The following is a 26839-nucleotide window of genomic DNA, read 5'->3' as shown; positions in this document are numbered from 1 at the left end:
GTACTGATATTTCCCCATCCCACAGCTGGGTTCAAGGGTTAGAGGTTCTCGCCCAGACCTGGAGAGTGAGCACTAGAAGTAGAGGTGAGATTGCACAGCTGTAGAGAACGGGTGTGTTAAATGAGACTGGAGCCCCTGTGAAGACCTGGTGAAGATAAGCAAGTGAAACAGGTGTGGTACTGTGGACGTAGCAGAACTGGAGTTCAGAAACAGATTCTTACGTATGTGGGAATTTAGTGTGGTAACGATGACATTTCAAACTGGTGGACTAACAGTAAACAGGATTGGGATAATTACTTAGCAATTAAAAATACATCCCTACCTCATACCATTCGTTGAAATTAGTTCATCTAGAGTTTAAGGCCCAATTTTTTTGTTTTTTGTTTTTTCATCTTTTTTTAATTGAAGTATATTTGATTTATAACATTGTGTTAGTTTCAGGTGTACAGCAAAGTAATTCATTTATATACTTTTTCAAATTCTTTTCCATTATAATTACCAGATATTGAATATAATTCCATGTGTTATACAGTAGGTCCTTGTTCATTTTATTAAGGCCCAATGTTAAACACAAAGCCGTATAAGTATTAGTGAAAATGTAAGACTGTAATCGTAAGGTAGGAAAAGTTTCAGACATTTTAAAAAGCTATAAAAGGAAAGATTTATAAATTGAACTATCAAATTCTAAAAATGTTATATGACAAGGGACAATTAAGCAAAATTAAGTATCAAGTGTGATAAAGGACCAGTACAGAGACTATATAAAGAACACTTGTAAACTATTAAGGCAATTCAGTTTTTTTTTTTTAATGGACAAAAAAACCTATGAACGAATGATTTTTGGAAGTAGAAATATTGATGGTCAAAAGAAAAAAAAAAGATGTTTATAATCCAAAAAAATGCAAATTATACCATAATTTGCTGCAGTAAGAAGTCATTTTTCCATATATCAGACGAACAAATTTAAAGTTTATGAAGTGTTGGCAAAGCTTGGGAAAGTGATAAGGGTTTCTTGATGGTGAACTTATAAATTGGTATAGCTACTTTGAAGGACGATTTGTTAACATTGTCTAAAATTCAAATTACATCTTGCGACCCAGCAATGATGAGCTTGCTTCCTCGAACCCCGTGAGGGAGAGAGTCTTCTGGAAAGAAGGACACTATAGTCCTATGTAATATAATCATGGAAATGACATCCCATCCTCTTTGCTGTATTTTGACAGCAGCAAATCACAAGTCCTGCCCACACTCAAGGCAAGAGGATTTCACAAGAGCGTGAGTACCAGAAGGTGGGATTATGGGGGCCATTTTAGAGTCTGTTCACCTCAGGGAAGAGGCAAGGAAATGGGAAATAGGCCCTGCAGTCCTCTGCAAAAAGAATCCGGGGATAGACAGATGACACCATGGCAACTGGAAGGAAGAGGTTTAAAAAGCATAGGTCTGTATTTCACATGAATTCCAGATAGATTATAGAAAAATCATGTTCCAACTTTTTCTATTATGTTTGTTAGAGAAAATCCATACAGCAGTTAACCTAAAACCAAGAAAGCAGTGAAGGCCACTGAGGAACAGATCAATTCCATAGGAGATGTGGCTCCCCGGGTCCCAACTGCCCCTAACTCTAAGATGGGTGGAAGAGAATGTTGACACAAGGGCTACCTTCAAGCAAAGGAGGGACGTGGATGCCCTATCATCCCAGAGACACAAAGGCTTCACAGATGTTGAGAAACTAGTATACTAGATGGGTTTGGGCGAGTAACATCAGTAAGATGCTAACAAAAAATCTGTGATAGGTGCATTAAATTTGGTGGAGCAGTTCCCCAAAAAGTATTAGGGAAACTCAACTGCATTCATTGTTGAAGGCTGAACAACTGGATTAAGGCATTTCTGCGTCAGAAGGTTCAGAACTTCCGTGATTCAAGAAAAATACGTTGTAGAGTTATTTCATTGATGGGATGGGTGAAGTAGGGGACCCTGATGTGTTTAGGATATGGATCTGCCTTTAAAACCAGTTTAAGGGCTTATGAAACACGTGGGTCATACAGAGAGTTCACATTCCTTATCCTTCCACAATGAGCCACACGGATACTGAAGGATTTAGGGAGTTCAGTTGGATGGTAGGGGAGAGGGAAGGAAGTGACATTTAGCCAGTGATTTATCTACTGTTTAAGTTTGTTCATGTCGCTCCCCTGCTTAAATATGATAAATGGCTTCTTAGACCTCAAGAGAAAGACAATCTCCTCCAAATCCTTCATAATCTGACCTCCATTTCCTTTCCAGCTGCATCTCTTGACAGGTTCCCCACCCCCTGCCAACCCTTGCCCTGGAGCATTGGGTTCCAGCCTTTCTGAATTCCCTACTCTAGAGTCAGGCTGCTTAGTGAATGATCCTGGCTCTGCCACAGTCAGCTCCGTCCTTCTGTGCCTCCGTGCCTTCTCTGACAAATGAACACCCTCTCACTGCGACCTCATGAGGAGTAAGCCAGTATTTCTCCAGCACTTTAAACAGACCAATGTTATATAAATTTATAAGCATAAATTATCGAAAAGCACCATGTTCTCTTTTACCTTCATGCTTTCGGACTTTCTGTTTCCTCTCCTGGAATGCTTTTGCCTCAACCAGCTAAGCTGCCTAATGCATGCTCATCTCCTCAGGTAAGCTGAGCTGTCCCTACCTGCAGATGGTCGCAACAGATAACCCCTGTGGAAACTGTCAGTGATGCTCACCAAAGCTTTCTGATTGTTTTCCTTTTGGGAAAGCTTCACTACCCTTGTGAACTTACATGTAGCCTTCTGACTTGCTTTGGCCAATTAATGCAACTAGAAATTACACATGTTTTCCAAACAGAAGCTTTAAGAACCAGTGTGGGAGTAGCCATATCCACTTTGGACCGCTGTCATGACACAGAGCGGGTGCCAAGTGGAAGTCTGCATCAGACCACGAAAACCAGGGCCTGTTGACCACGGCAGACATGAAGCACGAGTAAGAAATAAATGTGCATTAAGCCACTGAGGTTTGGTTTATCCCAACAGACATTCCTCCACCTCCCCCTTGCTAATTGAAATGCACTGATTTTAAACCTTTGTTCCTATAGGATTCCATGTTTTCCTCCATCAGCACTTACAACACTGAACTCTAATTACTTGTTTAAATGTCTGTCTCTGCCACTAAACTATACATTGCCTGAGAGCAGGGACTGTCTTAAACCAATGTTTATATTTAGAGCTTGTTTGTGTACGTCTGAATTTCCAGTAAATAGGTGCTGCTGTGGAAAGGACACTTGGAAGCAGACGGCCAATGTGAGGTTACTGTCATTAGAGGGGGTGTTTACAGTGGTGCAGAGGGATGGGAAAAGAACAAACAGGATAATGTTCATGGTGTGAGAGGAGTTTGAAGGAAAATTAGAATAGGTCTGTATTTTATCCTCTGTGGTGTAGTGTTTCCAATTGTACTAGCAGATAATCTTTTTGTACTGTGATTGAAACCCTATCTGCTTCCTTCCAAAATTGTGTTTCACATGGGAAGAGAAGTAGAATATGTAGGAAATGCAGAGTGGCTGTTGGGCCTTTTGGACAGGACTATGCTTTACCTGGGGACTGGGGGGCTACCCGACCAAGCAGAGTCTGTTGGGAAAAGCCAGATCTGATTAAGTAGGAACATGACAGTGGGCATGTTCAGGAAGACTTGTTCTGGAATCTACCAGGACTGGACCCTCTTCTCTGCTTTCAAGTCTTGAGTTACCATATAGGGCAGGCTGGTCTCTGTGTGTCTGTCATCAATCAAGTGGTAGGCTAACAAAGTGGGATAACAGTGAACCTGAGAGTAGGGTCACTAGAGACGTGGAGACAAGAAGCGATCCAGGGAGTAACTTTAGTTACTAGGTATCAATGTTTGTAGATATCAATGTTTAGTATAAAAGCCTTATTATGCAGGACCTCTTTAGAATCCTCTGACCAAAGAAGGAAATCCTGTAAGCATTGTAGATAAATGTAAAATAGCTTATGTGCAAATCTGAGTGCAGGCTGTTTTCTATTACATTTTAGAGCTCACCTAATTTTCCCCCTTTTCCACCTCCCATTCCCTTACTATTTCACGTAGGGTAAATTGGGAGTCCCTGATGTTATGCTTTTTGTCTGTCATTTTCAAAATATTAATCTGAATGTTACCCAGAGATGCCAAACTTGGAACTAGATGCAGTAGTTGATGACACTTTGGGTTGTTCCTGTTTTGGAAGAAAGAAGGTAGATGTGTTTTTGTTTGTACAGGGATAGTTGCATTATGTTAGGCAGGAGCTTCTTGTGGTGGCGGCTGTAGTGATGACTGTTTGGAAATGCACACATGGAAAAGAGTATGTATCTGTTATACATCTATACTCTGCATCTTTTTTTTTAAACAGTTTCGGTATTCATTTTTTTTTCTGTGACATAAATTTAAAAACAATTTTTTTACTTGAAGTATGGTTGATTTACATATCCTCTGCATCTTTTTAAATAGCCTTCTTATACATGAGGAATTTCTCACATTATGAGCCCCACCTCCCCAAAGTAGAAGAGTTGACTCTCAATATCCATCTCCCCTGTTATCACAGAATCTCCACTTCTGCTAGGCATGTTACTTCCCAGTCAAAAGATGTCATTTCAAAAACAATTTCCGTTCTAGCAATGAAATATAAATAGAAGTGTTATATGTTACTTACAGGAAGTTTCTGTAAGAGGGAAAGAGCAATCCTCATTCTTCTTTCTCCCTCCTGTTGTTTACCAGGGCCTGTTTTGTGGCCTAATGTAATCTATCCTGGAGAATGTTCCCTGTGCACTGGAGAAGAATGTGTATTCTGCTGCTTTGGGATAGAATGCTCTATATTTGTCAATTAAATCCATTTAGTAATATGTTACTTAAAGCCTGTGTTTCCTTACTGAGTCTCTATCTGGATGATCTGTCCATTGATGTAAGTTGGGTGTTAAAGTCCCATACTGTAATTGTTTCTCCCTTTATTTCTGTTAATATTTGCCTTATATATTGAGGCACTCCTATGTTGGGTACATAAATATTTACAATTGTTACAGCTTCTCCTTGGATTGATCCCTTGATTATTATGTTGTGTCCTTCTTTGTCTCTTCTAACAGTCTTTATTTTAAAAGTCTTCTTTGTCTGATATAAGTATTGCTACTCCAGCTTCCTTTTAATTTCCATTTGCATGGAATAACTTTTTCCATCCCCTCACTTTCAGTCTGTATGTGTCTCTAGATTGAAGTGAGACTCTTGAAGGCAAAATATATACAGGTCTTGTGTTTGTACCCATTCAGCTATCCTGTGTCTTTTGGTTGGAGCATTGAGTCCATTTACATTTAAGACAATTATTGACATGTATGTACTTATTGCCATTTTGTTAATTGACACGGTTGGGTTTGGGGTCTGGGGTGCCCTGAAGGTTGCATTGGCCTGCTGGTCCTGCTGGGCAGGACCAGGGCTCAGCTGGCCCCAGGGTAGGGATTGTCCTGCTCTTGGTGGACTTGGTGTGCAGGCTGCAGGATCAGTTTTCTTCCTTTTAGTGTCTGTCCCCTGGCGGGTGAGGTTAACGGAGACTTCCTGGTAGGAAGGGTCAGTACCTGCCCACTGGGTGGGGCTGGAACTTGGCCCTCTGGAGGGCAGAGCTGTATTTATGGGCATGTCTAGAAGTGGCTATGGGTTCAAGAAGTCTTTAGGCAGCTGTCTGCTGATGGGTGGGGCTGTGACCCACCAAGTTAGTTATTTGACCTGAGGCATCTCAGCACTGGTACCTACAGGCTGTTGGGTGGGGCCAGATCTTGGCACTAATAAGCCACAATGGCAGCCACCAGCAGAAGTGTTAATTCAGTTGAATGTTTCCAAATAGGTCTGTCACTACTGTCTATGTCCCCAGAGGGAGCCACAGCCACTCCCCAGTCTCCAGGTGGCTCACCAAGACCAGCAGGTAGGTATGGCCAAGGATCTTATCATATTACTGTTTTTCCCCTGGTTCCGGGTGTGCATGAGATTTTGTGTACGCCCTTTAAGAGTGAAATCTCTATTTCCCCCAGTCTTGTGGGGCTGCTGCAATTAAACCCCACTGGCCTTCAAAGCCAGATGCTCTGGGGGCTCATGTTCTTGGTGCCAGACCCCAGGCTGGGGCACCTGACGTGGGGCTCAGAACTCTCACTCCTGTGGGAGAATGTCTGCAGTATAGTAACTCTTCAGTTTGTGGTCACACACCAGGAGGTTATAGGATTTCATTATATTGCAAGTCTGCCCTCCTATCCATCTCACTGTGGTTCCTTCTTTTTTTTTTTTTTTTACATTTTTTATTGATTTATAATCATTTTACAATGTTGTGTCAAATTCCAGTGTTCAGCACAATTTTTCAGTTATTCATGGACATATACACACTCATTGTCACATTTTTTTCTCTGTGAGTTATCATAACATTTTGTGTATATTTCCTTGTGCTATGCAGTGTAGTGTATTCTACAATTTTGAAATCCCAGTCTATCCCTTCCCACCCTCCACCCCCCTGGTAACCACAAGTCTGTATTCTCTGTCTGTGAGTCTATTTCTGTCCTTTATTTACGCTTTGTTTTTGTTTGTTTGTTTTTGTTTTTGTTTTTTAGGTTCCACATATGAGCGATCTCATATGGTATTTTTCTTTCTCTTTCTGGCTTACTTCACTTAGAATGACATTCTCCAGGAGCATCCATGTTGCTGCTAATGGCATTATGTTGTCGGTTTTTATGGCTGAGTAGTATTCCATTGTATAAATATACCACACCTTCTTTATCCAGTCATCTGTTGATGGACATTTAGGCTGTTTCCATGTTTTGGCTATTGTAAATAGTGCTGCTATGAACACTGGGGTGCAGGTGTCATCCTGAAGTAGATTTCCTTCTGGATACAAGCCCAGGAGTGGGATTCCTGGGTCATATGGTAAGTCTATTCCTAGTCTTTTGAGGAATCTCCACACTGTTTTCCATAGTGGCTGCACCAAACTGCATTCCCACCAGCAGTGTAGGAGGGTTCCCCTTTCTCCACAGCCTCTCCAGCATTTGTCATTTGTGGATTTTTGAATGACAGCCATTCTGACTGGTGTGAGGTGATACCTCATTGTAGTTTTGATTTGCATTTCTCTGATAATTAGTGATATTGAGCATTTTTTCATGTGCTTTTTGATCATTTGTATGTCTTCCTTGGAGAATTGCTTGTTTAGGTCTTCTGCCCATTTGTGGATTGGGTTGTTTATTTTTTTCTTATTGAGTCGTATGAGCTGCTTATATATTCTGGAGATCAAGCCTTTGTCGGTTTCACTTGCAAAAATTTTCTCCCATTCCGTAGGTTTTCTTCTTGTTTTACTTCTGGTTTCCTTTGCTGTGCAGAAGCTTGTAAGTTTCATTAGGTCCCTTTTTTTTATTCTTGCTTTTATTTCTTCTAGGAGAAAATTTTTGAGATGTATGTCAGATAATGTTTTGCCTATGTTTTCCTCTAGGAGGTTTATTGTATCTTCTCTTATGTTTAAATCTTTAATCCATTTTGAGTTGATTTTTGTATATGGTTATATACAAATATATATATTTGTGGAGTGTTCTAGCTTCATTGTTTTACATGCTGCTGTCCAGTTTTCCCAACACCATTTGCTGAAGAGACTGTCTTTATTCCATTGTATATTCTTGCCTCCTTTGTCGAAGATGAGTTGACCAAAAGTTTGTGGGTTCATTTCTGGGCTCTCTATTCTGTTCCATTGGTCTATATGTCTGTTTTGGTACCAATACCATGCTGTCTTGATGACTGTAGCTCTATAGTATTGTCTGAAGTCTGGGAGAGTTATTCCTCCAGCCTCTTTCTTTCTCTTCAGTAATGCTTTAGCAATTCTAGGTCTTTGATGGTTCCATATGAATTTTATTATGATTTTTTCTAGTTCTGTGAAATATGTCCTGGGTAGTTGGATAGGGATTGCATTAAATCTGTAGATTGCCTTGGGCAGTGTTACCATTTTAACAATATTGATTCTTCCAATCCAAGAGCATGGGATATCTTTCCATTTTTTAAAGTCTTCTTTAATTTCCTTCATCAATGGTTTATAGTTTTCTGTGTATAATTCTTTCACCTCCTTGGTTAGATTTATTCCCAGATATTTTATTACTTTGGGTGCTATTTTAAAGGGGATTGTTTCTTTACTTTCTTCTTCTGTTGATTTATCGTTAGTGTAAAGAAATGCAACTGATTTTTGAACGTTAATTTTGTAACCTGCTACCTTGCTGAATTCTTCAATCAGCTCTAGTAGCTTTTGTGTGGACCTTTTAGGGTTTTCTATATATACTAACATGTCATCAGCATATAATGACACTTTTACCTCTTCTTTTCCAATTTGGATCCCTTTTATTTCTTTCTCTTGCCTGACTGCTGTGGCTAGGACTTCCAGGACTATGTTGAATAGGAGTGGTGATAGTGGGCATCCTTGTCTTGTCCCAGATTTTAGTGGGAAGCTTTTGAGTTTTTCACCGTTGAGTACTATGCTGGCTGTAGGTTTGTCATATATAGCTTTTATTATGTTGAGATATGTTCCCTCTATACCCACTTTGGTGAGAGTTTTTATCATAAATGGGTGTTGAATTTTATCAAATGCTTTTTCTGCATCGATTGAGATGATCATGTGGTTTTTGTCCTTTCTCTTGTTGATGTGATGTATTACACTGATTGATTTGCATATGTTGAACCAGCCTTGTGTCCCTGGGATGAACCCCACTTGGTCATGATGTATAATCTTTTTTATGTGTTGTTGGATTCTATTTGCTAAAATTTGGTGAGGATTTTGGCGTCTATGTTCATCAGTGATATTGGCCTATAATTCTCTTTTTTTGTAGTGTCTTTGTCTGGTTTTGGTATCAGGGTGATGGTGGCTTCATAGAATGAGTTTGGGAGTATTCTCTCCTTTTCAATCGTCTGGAAGAGTTTGAGAAGGACTGGTATGAGTTCTTCTTTGTATGTTTGGTAGAATTCCCCGGTGAAGCCGTCCAGTCCTGGACTTTTATTTGTAGGGAGGTTTTTAATTGCTATTTCTATTTCCTTTCTAGTGATCGGATTGTTCAAGCGTTCAGATTCTTCTTGATTCAGTTTTGGTGGACAGTATGTTTCCAGAAACTTGTCCATCTCCTCTAGGTTATCCAGTTTGGTTCCATATAGTTTTTCATAATATTCTCGTATGATATTCTGTATTTCTATTTTGTTTGTTGTAATTTCTCCATTTTCCTTTCTTATTTTGCTAACTTGTGCTCTCTCTTTTTTCTTCTTTGTGAGTTTGGCCAGAGGTTTGTCGATTTTATTTACTTTTTCAAAAAACTAGCTTTTGGTTTGGTTGATTTTTTCTATGGTCTTGTTAATCTCTATTGTATTTAATTCCTCTCTGATCTTTATTATTTCCTTCCTTCTGCTGCTTTTTGTTCTTCTTTTTCTAATTCATTCAGGTGGTGGGTTAAATTATTTATTTGAGATTGTTCTTCTTTTTTGAGGAAGGCCTGTATCGCTATAAACTTCCCTCTTAGCACTGCCTTTGCTGTGTCCCATAGGTCTTGAGTGGTTGTGCTTTCATTATCATTTGTCTCAAGGTATTTTTTAATTTCAGCTTTGATTTCCTCATTGATCCATTGTTTTTTCAATAACATATTGTTTAATCTCCATGCTTTCCTTTTTTTCTCCTTTGTTTCTCTGTTGTTGATTTCCAGTTTCATGGCATTGTGGTCAGTAAAGATGCTTGAGATAATTTCTATCTTCTTAAAATTGTTGAGGTTTCTTTTGTGCCCAAGTACATGATCAATCCTGGAAAATGTTCCATGTGCACTTGAAAAGAATGTATATCCTATTTTTGGGGGGTGTAATGCTCTGAAAATATCCACCAAATCTAGTTTTTCTATTGTAGTATTTAATTTCTCTGTTGCCTTGTTTATTTTCTGTCTGGAAGATCTGTCTAGTGATGTTAATGCAGTGTTAAAATCTCCAACTATGATTGTATTCCCATCAATATCCCCCTTTATCTCTGTTAGTAATTCTTGTATGTACTTAGGTGCTCCTATATTGGGTGCATATATATTAAGGAGAGTGTAATATCCTCATCTTGTATCACTCCTTTAATCATTATAAAATGTCCTTCTTTATCTTTCTTTATGGCCTTTGTTTTAAAGTCTATTTTGTCTGAAATCAGTACTGCAACACCTGCTTTTTTGGCTTTTCCATTTGCATGGAATATCCTTTTCCATCCTTTCACTCTCAATCTATATGTGTCCTTCTCCCTAAAGTGGGTCTCTTGTATGCAGCATATTGAAGGTTCTTGCTTTATTATCCAGTCTGCCACTCTATGTCTTTTGACTGGAGCATTTAGTCCATTAACATTTACAGTAATTAATGATAGATGTGTGTTTATTGCCATTTTGAACTTATCTTTGCAGTTGAATTGGTATATCCTCTTTGTTCCTTTCTTCTTCCTTTTGTGGTTTGGTAATTTTCCTTTGTATTATCATGGATTTTATTTAACTTTTGTGACTCCTTTGTAAATTTTTGGCTTGTGGTTACCCTTTTTTGTAAATCTATCAACCCATTGCTATAACTGTTTTTATTAAACTGATAGTAACATGATCTCAAACCCATCCTACTGTTAAAAAATTTTTTAAAAAGAAAGAAAAAAAATTCTATATTTCCCTGCCTCCCTCTCCCACTCTCAGTGATTTGTATGTCTTCTTTTATAATTTCATGTTTACTTTATTTGTAATTCATGAGTTATCACCTTTCCAGTTGTGTGTTTCTCATTTCTGTAGCATCCTGCTGCTTTTCTATTTAGAATAGCCCTTTCAATATTTCTTTTAGCATGGGTTTAGTGTTGCTAAACTCCTGCAGGTTTTTTTGTCTGTGAAACTCTTTATTTCCCCTTCTATCCTCAAGGATGGCCTTGCTGGATAAAGGATCCTAGGCTGCATCTTTTTTTCATTCAGGGCTTTGAATGTATCTTGCCACTCCCTTCTGGCCTGTAGTGTTTGTGTAGAGAAATCAGCTGAGAGCCTTATGGGGGTTCCCTTGTAACTTACTCTTTGCCTTTCTCTTGCTGCCTTTAGAATCATTTCTTTATCCTTGACTCTGGCCATCTTGATTATGGTATGTCTTGGTGTGGGTCTATTTGGGTTCTTCCTATTTGGGACCCTCTGAGCTTCCTGTACTTGGATATCTGATTCCTTCTTTAAGTTTGGGAAGTTTTCAGTCATGATTTCTTCAAAAACCTTTTCAATCCTCTTTGATCTTTCTTCTCCTTCTGGGACCCCTATTATGCGAAGATTGGGACGCTTTATATTATCCCATAGGTCCCTTATGCTATTTTCATTATTTTTTATTTGCTTCTCTTGTAGTTCTTCTGAATGGGTACTTTCTGTTGCCCTGTCTTCTAGATCACTAATTCGTTCCTCTGCAATATCTAGTTGGCTTTGCACAGCTATTAGATCATTCCTCATCTCTGTCAATGAGTTTACCCATTCTACTTGGCTCTTCTTTATAGCTTCAATTTCATTTTTGACATATCTTATATCTCTAAACACTATCTCTTTTAATTCCTTCAGCAATTCGATCACTCCTTTTTTGAAATCTTGATCTAGTAGGCTATCGATGTCTATTTTGTTGATCTTTCTTTCAGGGGATTTCTCTTGTTCTTTTAATTGGGAAAGGTTTTTCTGCTTCTTCATCTTGCTCATACCTCTTTGGCACTGTGGTTTATGGAGTATCAGTTGTTTATTTTGGTCCTTCAGGATTTTATCTATCTGATGCCTATTTAGGAATAAAACTTAGGAAAAAAAGAAAAAAAATAAGAGAGAGAGAGAAAGAATTTTAAAAGAAGGGAGAAAGAGGGTTTGAAAACAGTGTATAATGAATAATAGAAGAGTGAGTTGAAGCAGAGTATTAATCGGGTTGAGACGTCCTTTTAAAACCTTTACCAAAAAAGGGGGGGAGATGAATAGATATATTTGAAACCTGTGTCTAATCAATAGCAGGACATCAAAACCCAAGAGAAATAGAAATGAATTAAGAAGTAAAGATTAAGAGAGTAATAGAAAATAGAACAGGTAAAAACATTTTTAAAAAAAAGGGGGGGGGGCGGTTTGTCTGTGTTCTCCTGGAGTCTGTGTGCTTTTAATGTGAAGTCTATCTGTCTTCGTTCTGTTTTGGAAGCTCAGCTTGCTGTATTCAGAGGCCCTCTGTTGGCGCCCTCTTCTGTGCTGCTCCCAGCACCTGTCGGCAAGCAGATCGCGCCTCCTCCTAACACTGGGTCAGGTGCAGCTCTCTGCTGTGGGCGGGCAGGTCGCTGCCCCTCCGGATGCCGCAGTCAGATGTTGCAGACTGGCCGGGTAGGAGGGCGGGTCGTGCCCCCTCCCAGCATCTTGGTCAGGGGCTGTGTTCCTGCCCAAAAGGCGGGGGGCTGCTCTCGCTCTACCTGCGCCGCCGGTAGCTCCGCTGCTCTGTGCGGCTGCGCGCTCCGCCCTGGTCGGCGCTCCGCGGGTGGGCTCGGGGAAGACCGAGGGACAGCCCTGTCCCTGCTCCGAGCCAAAACCCAGCTCCTTGTTTGTCTTTGTGGAGCAAGTTCTCTGAGGGACCAGGATGGAAGGATCCTATCTGCCCCGGGCTGCAGGCCAGTCTCAGTCTGGCCTTTGAGGCTGCTAAGCCCTTCGGTGTGGATGCAGGTTTCGCCCCCGCCCCCGCCCGAGTGCTCAGCGCGGAGGATATGGCGGCTGTGCCTGAGCCCCGCCTCTCTTCCCCCGAAAACTTTCCGCGGGTTTTCAGAGATGGGGGTGTGCACCCTCCCCCCGAGAGCACATCAACCTTGCTGTTTTATGGAGGGCCCAGGTTGTTCTGCCCTGTGCACCCACAGCCACGGCGCGCAGCCCCTTGCGTTCCCCCGGGGCTGCCTCCGTGCAGCCACTTCCGCCCTCCGCCCGGCTTGTGCAGCCTGGCCCTGCCCGCCGCTGCCGGCCTGCATCTCAGGCTGGGTGTCGGGGGGATGCTCTGTGCCCGTTTAACTTCTGTTAGTCAGGGGCTGCTCTGTACAGATCCGAGCCTCGGAGGCTCCCCCTCCGTCCCGCTGGCCTCTCAGTTGGAGAGGGGAGACCCAGCGAGCGAGCGCCAGTCCTCCTTTGCCGCTCCCTCCCCGCGGGACCCATCCAGCGCTGCTTTGCCTTTTATTCTTTCTTTTTTCCTTTTCTCCTACCAGATTTTTGGCGTCTTTATCTTTTGAAGAGGGCGATGTTCTGTCAGAGTTCCTCAGGTGCTCTGGTTGGCTGAGTGGGTCTGTAGATGTGGGTCTTGGTGTATTTGTGGGAGAGGGTGACCTACGAGCGTCCTTCTACTCTGCCATCTTCTCCGTCCTCCCTCTGTGGTTCCTTCTTTATGTCTTTAGTTGTAGAAGATCTTCTATGGTAGGTTCCAGTCTTTTTCATCAATGGTTTTGCTGCAGATGGATGTGATTTTGTGTGCTTGTGAGAGGGGCTGAGCTCAGGGTCTTTGTACTCTGCCAGCTTGGCTGCTCCCCTAAGGATTTCATCTTACCAATTTTATCTTTTTAAAATAATCATTTATTTTGTAAAGACCTTTAACATTATTCCTACTGTTCCCTTTTTATTTAGTAACTGCAAGAAATGGCCATCTGGACAAATGCCCAAAAGGACTCTTCTCTAAAGTTTCTCCCTGTTTTAAGACTCAAGGCCGTGCCTTAAGGAGGCTCAACACCACTATCCGGCCACTATTTAAGTGACCTGCTAATCAGATGGCATTCTGAAGAGTGCTACAATTTGCAGGTATTCTAATATAAAATTACAGATAGAGTGTGCAGCCAGGCTACACTTTGGCCCAGCAGACTAGGCCCGCCCATTTCAGATCAAGTTATCCAGTGGCCTGCTACAGCCTACTAAATGCTTAAGTTAGAGGGAGCTAATGGCTTTCCCCCATAGCTGTAGACTTAAGTCTTCTGAACCTTGTTCTGTATCTCCAATGGCTGAGATAACTATATCCAGAGCACTTCATATAATGGCTGTAGTCCACCAGGAGCCCACACTAGCAGAGAACTCCTTGCTCACCCCTTTCGCCAGCACCCAAGAGCCCCCGGAACCATGACACAGAGTACTACAAGCCTACAGGAGGTGTCACATGATGCTGAATTAAGGAAGGAACCAGACATAGAAGCCCCCTCACCCAACCTTCTGGAGAGACCCATGCTAAGGAACAGAGGTACATGAAGCAAAGACAGAAATGAGCAGGAAACATTATAATCCTCTGTCCCCTGTCCCCACCACACATGCATCCCCACCCATGGGGCCCATGAAATGGACAACAGAAGGAAAAATGGACATGCACACACACCCAACACAGTCAGTCATGAGTCCAGAAAGCCAGGAAGGAATAAAAAGACACAGAAAATATGAATAAGGCTTTACTGGGGTCAGACAGGGCTGGGCAGGAACTACACTGGGAAGCAGGCCCTGCACACAGGCCACTACTGGTCCTCAGGGCAGTGCCGGGAGCTGAGAGCAGGGCTCCATGGGCCTGGGGTCTGCTTGGGCTTCTCATACCAGAAACCACCGTGGAAGGGGAGGATCACGGGTTGGCTTTAGTGCAGGAGGGATAACGTGGGGGAGGGGAGGAATTTGCTGAAGAAAAGTTGGGAGCTGAAACTTTAAAGGATGGATGGAAGGGGATTGGGAGGGACATAAGGGGGCCAATAAGGCATCTAGAGTGAATAGAAGAAGAAAAAGACACCTGGTGCCGGGGATGCAGGGAGTCCAGCTGTTCTCCAGGGCACTGGCACCGCAAACACAACGCTGGCTCCGCACACACAACACTGGCTCCGCACTCCAGCTCCTGCTCTTCCAGGGCACTACTTGTTGCCCCACACAGCAGTCTTTAGAAACATAGGGCTTGGGAGGAAGCAGCTGGACTTCATGTAGGCAGAGATCTTCTTCAGCCCCTAAAGGAGGGAAAAGGAAGGCCAGACCTCAGGTCTGCTGCCCCTACTGGGGCTCAAGGAGCTCTACCCAATTTGAGACCCTAGTCCAACCCTTCCACGTGGGGCCAAGTGTCGAACAGAAGACAGTCTTCTAGGGTTCCCCAGCTCTGGAAAGTCAACTCTTCTAATTTTCTGTAAGTCATGTGATAGCTTAATAAGACTGAACACATATGGAGAACCTACACACGGCTTGTTGCTGTGTATTCACTCAAGACTATGATGTAGGTTTAGAATCTCTACTTGACTACCCGACAAGAGAGGTAGTACTGTCACCATTCATCAGAAGGGAAACAGGCACACAGAGGTTAAGCACCTCCCTCCTGCTCACACTGCTCATAAGTAATACGGCTAGAATGCGGCCTGGCTCTCTCTCTCCATCTTCAGCTCTTTCAGCTGCACTCCCTTCCTGACAGCTGTCAGCAAAAAGAACAGAGAGGCTCAGTCATCGTCCAGTTATACAGAGGGTTCAGTGACAACCCAGGGCAGTTGCCCACAAACATTGTGCCCTGAGGGGAATTCAGGATGGGAAAAAAACACCAAGATGAAGCATTCTATGTTTTGGATGCAGGGCCCCTAGACAGTTAAGATACGTATCTAAGGAAGAATTCCAGTGACCCCAGATTCGTGCATCTCTCCATACATAGAAAAGCACTAAAATCATTAACTTGAGACATCTCTTTTTTGATGACTAGCAATCTTTTACCAAGACATTTACTTGACTACTCCTTTTTCACAGATCTCCACCCTTACCTCTTCAGAGCAGTTCCTCAGAGCTCTCTGAGAGGCTGTCTCCTGAGGTATAGTCTCAAGTAAGGTCCCCAGATAAAACTGAAACTCACTCCTCTGACATTGTGTGGGGTTTTTTTCCAGTTGGCAGCTTTGGCAACCAGGAGGGGACACAGAGCAGACTTCTCTTCTTCTCTTCCTCACCTGAACGTTACAAGGATGTGGAGCCTTGATGCGAGCAAGGCCCCTTGTGCTCATTCACTTCTTCAGCAAGTCTGACAAATTTGGGTGAGTCTCTCCCGATCTTAATTCTCCCATCTTGGTTGATGATGCTGAGTTTTTCTTCAATGGTGGATAAAAATTGTACCTGACTCAGCTGAGAGATACTGAGAAAGTGCCCATCTGAGAGAAACTGAGAAATTTTTGCCCAGTTGAAGACACTGGGAAGGTTGGGAGTGGTTGATTAGGAAATGGCTGTTGGCATATTTCCTTGAATTAACTACTTTAACAGAGTTTGTTGGAATAAAAGTATAGATATCTTTGGAGCTAAGAGCTCTCATATGGTAAGGAACATAGCTCTACCTGGTCAAGTATGACCTTCTCAGGCAACTGAGAAACCTGTGGGAATGGTGGAGTGCAGAGCTAGAGACACATGCAGGCTGAAAGTAAGGGAATGAAAAAAGATATTCCATGCAAACAGAAACCAAAAAAAAAAAAAAAGCTGGCATAGCAATACTTATATCAGACAAAATAGATCTTAAAATAAAGACTGTTACAAGAGACAAAGAAGGACACTACATAATGCTTAAGGGATCAGTCCAGGAAAAGGATATAACAATTGTAAATATATATGTACCCAACATAGGAGCACCTCAATATATAAGGCAATTTTTAACAGACATAAAAGGAGAAATCAACAATAACACGGTAACACCCCACTTACATCATTGGGCAGATCATCCAGACAGAAAATCAATAAGGAAATACAGGCCCTAAATAGCACATTAGACCAGAGGGACTTAATTGATATCTATAGAGCATTCCATCTGAAAGCAACAGAATACACGTTCTTCTCAAATACACATGGAACATTCTCCAGAATCGACCACATGCTGGCCCACAAAGCTAGCCTCAGCAAATTTAAGAAAATTGAAATTGTACCAAGCATCTTTTCCGACCACAATACTATAAGGTTAGAAATCAACTACAAGAAGAAAACTGCAAAAACTGCAAACACGTGGAGGATAAACAATATGCTACTAAACAACCAATGGATCACTGAAGAAATCAAAGAGGAAATCAAAAAAATACTTTGAGACAAATGAAAATGAAAACAATGATATACAATCTCTGGGATGCAGCAAAAGCAGTTCTCAGAGGGAAATTTATAGTGATACAAGCCTACCTCAGGAAACTAGAAACATCTCAAGTAAACAACCTAACCTTACACCTAAAGCAGCTAGAGAAAGAACAAATAAACCCCAAAGTTAGTAGAAGAAAAGAAATCATAAAGATTAGAGCAGGAATAAATGAAATAGAGACTAAAAAAAAACAATAGAAAAGATCAATGAAACTAAAAGCTGGTTCTTTGAAAAGATAAACAAAATTGATAAACCTGTAGTCGGACTCATCAAGAAAAAAAAGGGAGAGGGCCCAAATTAATAAAATCATAAATGAAAAAGAAGTTGCAGCCAACACCACAGAAATACAAGGGATCATAAGAGGCTACTATGAGCAACTACACACCAACGAAAAGAACAACCTAGAAGAAATGGATAATTTCTCCTAAAGGTACAATCTGCCAGGACCGAACCAAGAAGAAATAGACAATATGAACAGATCAATTACCAGTGCTGAAATTGAATCAGTCATTTAAAAACTCCCAACAAACAAAAGTCCAGGACAGAGGTCTTCACAGGAGAATTCTACCGAACATTTAGAGAAGAGTTAACACCTATCCCTCTGAAACTATCCCAAAAAATTGCAGAGGAAGGAACATTTCCAGACTCATTCTATGAGGCCATCATAACCCTGATACCAAAACCAGACAAAGATATCAAAAAAAAAAAAAGAAAATTACAGGCCAGTATCACTTATGAACATAGACACAAAAGTCCTCAACAAAATACTAGCAAATCGACTCCAGCAGTGCATTAAAAGGATCATACCTCATGATCAAGTGGGATTTATCCCAGAGATGCAAGGATTTTTCAATATCTGCAAATCAATCAATGTGACACATCACATTAACAAACTGAAGAATAAAAACCATGTGATCATCTCAATAGATGCAGAAAAAGCTTTTGATAAAATTCAATACCCATTTATGATAAAAGCTCTCCAGAAAGTGGGCATAGATGGAACATACATCAACATAATAAAGGCCATATTTGACAGACCCACAGAAAACATCATACTCAATGGTGAAAAGCTGAAAACCTTCCTACTAAGATCAGGAACAAGACAAGGATGCTCAGCCTCATCATTTTTATTCAACATAGTTTTGGAAGTCCTACCCACAGCAATCAGAGAAGAAAAAGAAATAAAAGGAATACAAATTGGAAAGGAAGAGATAAAACTGTCACTGTTGGCAGATACACAGGAAATCCTAAAGACACCACCAGAGAACTACTAGAGCTCATCAATAAATTTAGTGAATTTGTAGGATACAAAATTAATATACAGAAACCTGTTGCATTTCAATACACTAAAAATGAAATAACAGAAAGAGAAATTAAGGAAACGATCCCATTTACCATAAAAAATAAGATACGTAGGAATAAACCTACCCAAGGAGGGAAAAGACTTATACTCCAAAAACTATAAGACACTTTTGAAAGAAACTGAAGATGACACAAACAAGTAGAAAGGTATACTGTATTCTTGGACTGGAAGAATCAATATTGTTAAGGTGGCCATACTACCCAAAGCAATCTATAGATTCACTGCAATCCTATCAAATTACCAATGACACTTTTCACAGAGCTGGAACAAGAAATGTTAAAATTTGTATGGAAACACAAAAGGCCCCAAATAGCCAAAACAATCTTGAGAAAGAATGGTGCCGGAGGAACCAGGTTCCCTATCTTCAGACTATACTACAAAGCTATGGTAATCATAACAGTATAGTACTGGCACAAACACAGACACATATTTCAATAGAACAGGGTAGAAAGCGAAATAAACCCACATACTAATGGCCAATTAATCTACAACAAAAGAGGCAATAACATGCAATGGAGAAAAGACAGTCTCTTCAATAAGTGGTGCTAGGAAAACTGGACAGCTGCATGTAAAAGAATATTAGCACATTCTCTAACATTATGTACAAAAATAAACTCAAAATGTATTAAAGACCTAAATATAAAGTCTGGATACTATAAAACTAGAGGAAAACACAGGCAGAATATTCTTTGACATAAGTTGCAGCCATATTTTTCTAGCTCTTCCACTAGAGTAATGGAAACAAAAGCTAACATAAACAAACGGGACCTAACCGAACTTAAAACCTTTTGCACAACAAAGGAAATCATAAACAAAATTAAAAGACAACCTACAAAATGGGAGAAAATAATTGCAAACAATGCGACTGACAAGGGATTAATTTCCAGAATATACAAATGGCTCATATAGCTCAAAATCAAAATACAAACAACCCAATCAAAAAATAGGCAGAAAATCTAAATAGATATTTCTCTAAAGAAGACATACAGATGGCCAACAAGCACATGAAAAGATACTCAACATCACTAATTATTAGAGAAATGCAGATTAAAAACTACAATGAGGTATCACTTCAAACCAGTCAGAATGGGCATCGTCAAAAAATCTACAAATAATAAATGCGGAGAGGGTGTGGATAAAAGGGAAACCACCTACACTTTTGGTCGGACTGTAAATGGTGCAGTCACTATGGAGAACAGTATGAAGGTTCCTTAAAAATCTAAAAATAGACTTACCATATGATCTGTCAATTCCACTGCTGTGATATATATCCACAAAAGACAAAAACTCTAATTTGAAAAGATACATGCACCCCAGTGTTCACAGCAGCACTATTTACAATAGCCAAGACATGGAAGCAACTTAAGGGTACATCTACAGATGAATGGATGAAGATGTTTATATATTACTCAGTCATAAAAAAAAATGAGATAACGTCATTTGCAGCAACATGGATGATTTGGAGATTTTCATACAAAGTGAGGTAAGTCAGACAGGGAGAGACAAATATCATATGACATCACATATGTGGAATCTAAAAAAATGATACAAATGAACTTATTTACAAAATAGAAATAGACTCAGACATAGAAAACAACTGGTTACCAAAGGAGAAAGGGCAGAGGGGGGATAAATTAGGAATTTGAGATTAACAGATACACATTACTATACAGAAAACAACTAAAGAACAAGGACCTACTACATAGCACAGGGAACTATATTCAATATTGTCTAATAAACTATAATGGAAAAAATCAGAAAAAGAATATATATGTGTATATATATGTATGCATAACTGAATCAGAACGCTACACACCTGAAATGTAAATCAACTATACTTCAGTTTAAAAAAATGAAAGCATATTTTGTTACGGAAAAAGATCATGCTTTTGTTCCAGAGCTGGGTATTTCTAAATGGAAAGGAAAATAAGGGACAAAGTAATATGAATATAGAAAGCTGTAAAAGGTTTGTGAGAAAAAAGGAAACTTTTGAAAGTAATTCTACGTGTGGTCTGTACTGGCTAAGATTAGAATGAATGTAATTCAGCAAGTAAATTTCAACATTAAATGTGAGGTGGAGCAAAACTAGAATTTAATTTTCTCTCTGTTAAGAGAACAAAGTTTTCTTGAAATATTGATCTGCTTTTGGGAACGAAGTATAAAAAGTTTCTTTACCTTTTAAGTGATCTACTATGTATTTTGACTTCAAAATCTTTTATTGTCTCTTTGGTTAAGTGAAAACATATTGTTTCACTGGGACCTATGATCCTACTTGACAAACTGCTTTGAAAACTTTTGATATCTTTGACAAACTTTCCTAAGTCAAATTCTAAATGAAATTCTTTTGATCTCTAGCCAGCTTTGGAATGCTTCAGAGGACCCCTGAAACATCTCAAAGAGAGTTACTAAAATAATTATACTTCTTTGGCATGTTAAATTACATGAGAAATGTTGATAAGTGAGTTATAATAAACCCTCTTAGGTTATATTATATGGATAGTTATTATTATATAAAATTTGAAATGTCCTAGTATGTTATCACTCATATTTCTAGTTATTATCTTAGGTGTTGTATGGCACAGAAATAACCAAATTTCATTGACAATTATATTGTAATCCGATCTTCAACCATGCCATTTTAAGTCTTTTGCCATTTATGGAAAGTTACTGTTTTACTCTGATGCTTTTTTGAAATACAGATCTTCAAGAAGATTCATAAAAAGGACTTTTTGACAAATATGTTTCAGATGATTCCACTGAACTGGGTGAGATTATGAAACTCTAATGGAAAACCTGATGGCTTAATAAAACTACTAACAAAAAAGTCAAAGTCAACAAGAATTAATTACATGGGACTGAATGAATTGGTAAATATGACTTACAATGTTATGGCTGTTTGCCTGAAATATTACTGGCTTTCAATCTTTGTTTCCAAGATATGAGGAAACCTTTTCTCTCATGCCAACTATGATTTGCACAAGTTGATAAAGTATACCTTTGTAAACAAAGATGAAACATTTATCTTTTGCTCTCTACCTGATCCCTTCCCTCTGGACGTGGTGGCTTACTGTGATCTGCATTACAACCAGTCATACTAATCATTGTCATCATTTGTTCTCTCTTTGTTGTTTTCAAACTATTTATGCTTTATCTCCCTCATTGATGAACTATGACCTTAAAAATACTACTACCTATATTATTTATATCCTGACTATTTTATAAGATTGTTGTTTCTTGCATTACCCTCTGTGCAGCCAGTTCAATAACAAAGTGAATGATGGCTAAACCTCTTGGGGCAATCAATCACATATATAGCTCTATATTAAATTCAGTGGAATGATGCGACTCTAGATGTGGGTGGAAGCAATAAGGGAAAAAGATTTCTTGGATCATTATAAACTACGTAGTAAGACATACGACCCAGAGAATTTTTTGGTTATTAACAGAGCCTAATTCAGATACAGCACAGGAATGACCTACCAGTGAAATCCTCTCCTTAAGGAGGAATGAGCCTTCCTATAACCATGAGACAAATTAGTCATCAAGTGCCTCCAAAACTTTGGTTAAATTTATGACCAAAAAGCAGGAAGCTGTAAACAAAAAGAACAGTCTCCTTCATTATCCCATTATAGAAAGGGTTAAAGTGCAACCCCCTGCAGTCACCCACTGACAGTGCCCCTGAGGGGAATTCAGGATAAAGAAAACCAGGATAAAATATTCTGGGTTTGGATATAAAGGCCCCTTAGAAACTCAGGATCGATATCTTAGAATCTCATTGACCCCAGATTCATGTTTTAGAAAAGCACCAAAATCATTAAATCAGGTATTTGTTTCCTGATGATTAGCAGTAATCTTTCACCAAAATACATGCTTAACTATATGTATTTGCCTGTCAAAAAATTCAGAATCCACTGTCTCCTTCCCTGCTTCTTCAGAGCATTCCTCAGAGCTATTTAAAAGGCTGTCTCCAAGGCTGTATTTCTCAGTGAAGTCCCCAAATAAAACGGAAACTTAATTGCAATTGAGTAGTGTGGGTTTTTTTCCAGTCGACATCTCCCCACAGAAAGACTTGTTTTTCTTATTCTGCAAAAACATCCTCTTTCAGAGGGTGGCTCTGGGCTTCCCAGGCTTTGGCCACAGAATGACCTCTAGCACAATAAAGGGGCTCAGAAAGTGCCTGAGAAGCTTGCAGAACAGACTAGATCTCACCCTATGACTCAGCAAAACTTGGATGAAAGGTGATAGGAGGGTAGGAACCAGCAAGGCCAGGCCAGGCTCTAATTACTCCACTTAAAGCACAGAGTTGACTTGCCTGGCCTGACAACTCAGCCGACTCACTGGGCCGCATCCTACCCTATCCCCAGTCCTGCTGCAGCCAACTTGGAAGTATGACACTCAGGTGTATCTGTGCACCATCTTCCCAAGACAGAAAGTGTCCAGTAAGTTATAAGATGCAAAGAACATGGGACTGCGTGTACGCAGCAGCTCAGGTCCCAACAGACCACACACTGCAGCTCACAGCTGTCCCCACCCTCCCCGTCAGGCAGTGATGCCAGCTCTTGCAAAATCAGAAATGCTGATCAGCCTGGACCAGATCCAGAGATGATGAGAAGTAGCTGAGAAAGCAGATTTCGTGGTGGGAAGTGGGAAGGGGAAACAGACTGTAGGCTGAAAAAACCTATTGGACTAATGGCCCAAATTCCTAAATCTGTCATAGAGCAGACTTTGTTGTTCTCCAGTGGTTGACTGAGGGTGACCGATGATGAGCTGTGAGGTGAGGTCAGGCTGTCCTCCTCCAGCACCAAGATGGTACCACACACACCACACAGCTCGGTATTCCTATAGTTCTCCAACCACACTGAGCCCCAGAGGGTGGGCGCCAGGCCTGTGTTACATCTACATCCCCCTGTGCCTGACACAGTGCCTCACAGAGAGGAGAAGATCAGATCAGTGAACATGACTCAAAATAAATGTACTATCCCATCTTCCAGGCAGAAGAAAGGAAGAAGGGAAGCGAGACAGGGAGGGAAAGAAGTGCCCACCATAAGAGATGTCAGGATAAAATCCTTCCACAGGACACCTGCATACATACTCAAATCCCAGCACCGACTACAGTCCTGGGAATGTCAGTACAACCCCAGACAGGATCCCATTGCTGCAGAGCCCTCTGGAGATGGGGAGTAAGTATTGTCTGTGTCTCTGGTACTTAATATCCATCCTACCGTGTCTCAACTCAACTCTACTAATTCCAACTACATACAAACTCCTGAAGGTTCTGCTTCATCCACACTGACAAGAGCTGTGGAACCAACTGGTAGAAGGACCAGAGCTTTTCCTTTCAGTGCAGGAAGGGAGAATCAGTGACTGCTCCCCATAGACACCAGGTGCTCTGACTGGGAGCCCAGCACAGCCTGTATTGGCTCTGTGACCTTCAGAAATTACCCTTTCAGCTTATTCCTTATCTGCAAAATGGAGTTGATACTTCTGTCATGAGGAATGTTAGAAAGGTAGAATTGGACATAATACATAAGTACTGAGCACAGACAATGCCATAAACCGAGTCCTCAATAAATGGTAGGTAGTCTCCATTTTAGCTCCAGGACAAGAAGCATCAGAGAGAAGAGGGAAGCGAAAAGATACAAATATTAGGAGGATCAGGGGAATCACCTCAAAGCGGCTCATGAAGTCTTTCAGGTTTGGGAATTCATCCAGGCACTTGGGCTCAAATATGCGGTGCCAGTCAAGAGTGTCATAAGCCAAGAAATCCACAAAGGTGAGCTGCAGGAAGACAAAGGAGGAATGGGAACCGAACTCTGAACCTGGAAAAAATGACAACTCCCTGTCCCTCAAAGCCGACCCCCTTACCTTGTCTCCAGCAAACCAAGTCCTCTTCCCCAGAAACTCTGAGAAGAGCTTCATCTTTTCAGGGATCTCTTTCAAGAAACCTGGCTTAAGCTTCTCCTAAGGCACAAAACAGCTGTTACGAGTCTCAGACACAGACTTCCTGGGCAGAGAGCAGGGGTCCCGGCGCTGTACCTGACCCCATATGCCAGGTGAGCAGCCATGTCCCCCGACAGCACTCATCTCCAAACACTGCCCATGGGTCAGAGCAGCAGTGCTGGGAGACCTGGCAGAGCTCAGGATTCAGACCTCAGGCAGATGTAATAGTACAATGACCCAGGAAAGACACTGAAAGTTCTAGAAAGTGGGTGATAAAAATGGTGTGGACACCTGAGTGGTTTCTGGACAGCTGAAGACAATTTGAGAGGTTGAAAGGAAGGAGGGAGGAGAACAAAGTCTGATCCCAAAATACCTACTAGGCAAATGTGTGCCTGAGATGCCAAGGACAAGGTGCTGGTCTAACACGAAAAACACCCTGTCTAGGAACTGAATTTTCACCCTGGGGAGTCTACCCTATAACTGAGTCAGAATTTTCATTTCATACACAGGGGGTTATGAGGGTCACTCTGGGGACTTTATAGGGACCAGCTTGGTGGATCAATAGCTCTAAGGAGTTCAAATGGCAAAAAAGAAAAAACAGTGTAGATGGGACCATGTCCACCCTTTCGAACCCTGTCCAGCCCACCAGTCCAGTGGGAGGGGACTCACAAAGTCAGGGTGGTAGCAGAGCTCGCCCAAACTCAAGCGCACATCCATAGCCTGGTTCTCCAATATGTCCACACGAATCTTCTCCTCCTCTGTCTCCCCACCTGTGTCCACACAACAGAGGCTCACCCTCAGCATCCCACCCTAGCAAGCCCAGGAGCATGGTCACCTGTTCCCTGCCCCAACCCCTAGCCCCACTCACACATGTTGTGCTTGCGAGCAATGTAGCGAACGATGGCGTTGCTCTGGGTGAGCCTGTGAGCCCCATCAATTAGGTAGGGCAGCTGCAAGAACAACAGGGCAGGTTGCTTGGGCCACCAGGCTCCCCTGCACCCCCTTCCTTGAGCAAAGGCAGAGATGAAATCTGGTACTCACAGGGCCTGTCCCATGGGAGGCACTAAACAATATACTGTACTATAACTAAATGAGCTGGGACATAGAGCATCACTGAAAGGCAGCGAGAGAACCAGGGAGCTGAGGGGCTGAGCAGAAGGCACCAGATCCTGAAACCTCTAAGCTGGGAAAGGAGACAGAGCAGTAGCACCGTCCACTTTCCCCGAGAGCACCCCCATCCCCAGCACCTACATTGGGGAAGTCCAGGCCCAGCTTGAATTTTTCATTCAGCCACTGGCTTCTGTCATAGTCAGGAGCTGTGGTTAAAAAAAAAATGCAGTGAACCAAACCTGTCCAGAGTCTGACCCTCTTTCCTGGGGAGACCTACTAAGGAGTCAGAGGCCAGTCCCCTAGACTGGTAGATCTGGAATCTGAACTCTAAGTCTCACATTCCAGCTTTATGGGGAAAGCACACTTACAAGGTGGGACCTACATGATTAAGGCTTGCATAGTGTTTGGACAAGCCCTAAGGCAACCCATGCCAATGGCTGATATAGGTGCCAATAATCAGCTCTCATGTCCTGCCTTGGAGACCAGCTGCACCCTTAAATGGTTTGGGAAGGGGCAGGCCTCTGATCCAACTGGTGGAGTGCCGCAGAGCCAAACAGCAGCAGCCAGGACAGGGGATGCTTAGCATGAAATTAGCATGAGTTGGGCAGAAGTCAGAACACACAAGGATGCCATTACCGTCCCCCATCCTGTAAGTTTTCTCCTCATAGACTGAGTCTGTGTACTCCAGGAGCAGGCGGATGGCGTGACCCAGCTGGGAGAGATGGCCAAGGCAGAGGTCAGATGTTAAGTCCTGACTGCCTGACTTTCTCTGTTGCGGTACACATCCCACACCCCCCAAACCCCCCCACCCCCACCCCAAGCAGTCCGCCCCTCACCCCCTCACACACAGCCAGTAAGAAGGTCCAGCTGAGGGATGGGGTTCTGCTCCAGCAAGCCCTGTAAAGTTTCTGGTTAAACAGATCCTCAGCTGTGCAGCATTCCCCTGCTTAGCAGCCTCCATCCCACCTGCCCTAGTGAACCCCTCGCTTACCCCGCGGATGTCCCAGTAACCCAGAATCATAGGCATGGTGTCAGTTACGACACACTGAGTTGAGAGACTTCAGGGAACTGGGCTTGAAATTTATCCTCTGACCTGGGGGTGAAGGCGGGGCCGGAAGCATCCGCCCCTCTTCTCGGCCCCGCCCCCAGTGCCCTCGGGTCACACCATTACCCTTGTCAGTTGGTGCCCCAGGTGGGCGGGGTGAGAGCTATTTCAGTCTCCTAGCAGCAGCGACTCCGGAGCCAAGCTCCTACAGGACGAGGGCCACCTGGGTCGGGCTTGCCTGCTTCGCGCCCCAAGGCAGACGT

General features: G+C 41.8%; 1 protein-coding gene and 1 long non-coding RNA gene across 4 annotated transcripts; one reads left to right on the top strand and one right to left on the bottom strand.

Moving 5' to 3' along the window:
- The first annotated feature begins 435 nt into the window (after positions 1-435).
- Positions 436-22502, top strand: LOC106729028. 2 transcript variants are annotated; one of them, XR_004322758.1, is made up of 5 exons: positions 436-1275; positions 5873-5950; positions 13656-13826; positions 15902-16045; positions 21181-22502. It is a non-coding gene; the product is annotated as an uncharacterized LOC106729028 (long non-coding RNA). The 2 variants fall into 2 exon arrangements; XR_004322757.1 differs by lacking the exon at positions 436-1275 and having other exon boundaries at positions 5126-5950.
- Positions 14446-26839, bottom strand: LOC102508758 (glutathione S-transferase Mu 1). 2 transcript variants are annotated; one of them, XM_032487280.1, is made up of 8 exons: positions 26703-26839; positions 26168-26243; positions 25673-25737; positions 25290-25371; positions 25091-25191; positions 24347-24442; positions 24149-24259; positions 14446-14992 (listed from the first exon to the last, which is right to left on the bottom strand). In XM_032487280.1, exons 2-8 carry the CDS (start codon positions 26175-26177, stop codon positions 14903-14905), a joined length of 555 nt encoding a protein of 184 aa, XP_032343171.1. In that variant the 5' UTR covers positions 26178-26243; positions 26703-26839; the 3' UTR covers positions 14446-14902. The 2 variants fall into 2 exon arrangements, with proteins under 2 accessions (XP_032343171.1, XP_032343169.1); XM_032487278.1 differs by lacking the exon at positions 26703-26839 and adding an exon at positions 26523-26667.

Source organism: Camelus ferus, chromosome 9 (genome assembly GCF_009834535.1).
Source record: "Camelus ferus isolate YT-003-E chromosome 9, BCGSAC_Cfer_1.0, whole genome shotgun sequence".
Taxonomy (NCBI): domain Eukaryota; kingdom Metazoa; phylum Chordata; class Mammalia; order Artiodactyla; family Camelidae; genus Camelus; species Camelus ferus.
Note: the sequence above shows the minus strand (reverse complement) of the source record. Positions and strands in the feature narration are given on the sequence as shown.

Excerpts from the sequence above, each read along its gene's own strand:
- LOC102508758 (XM_032487278.1), bottom strand. The coding sequence starts at position 26,558 with ATGCCTATGATTCTGGGTTACTGGGACATCCGCGGG. Across the intron at positions 25,738-26,167 it reads AACTTACAGGATGGGGGACG|CTCCTGACTATGACAGAAGC; the intron begins GTAATGGCATCC and ends TTTTAACCACAG. Across the intron at positions 24,443-25,090 it reads TCTGCTACCACCCTGACTTT|GAGAAGCTTAAGCCAGGTTT; the intron begins GTGAGTCCCCTC and ends TTTGTGCCTTAG.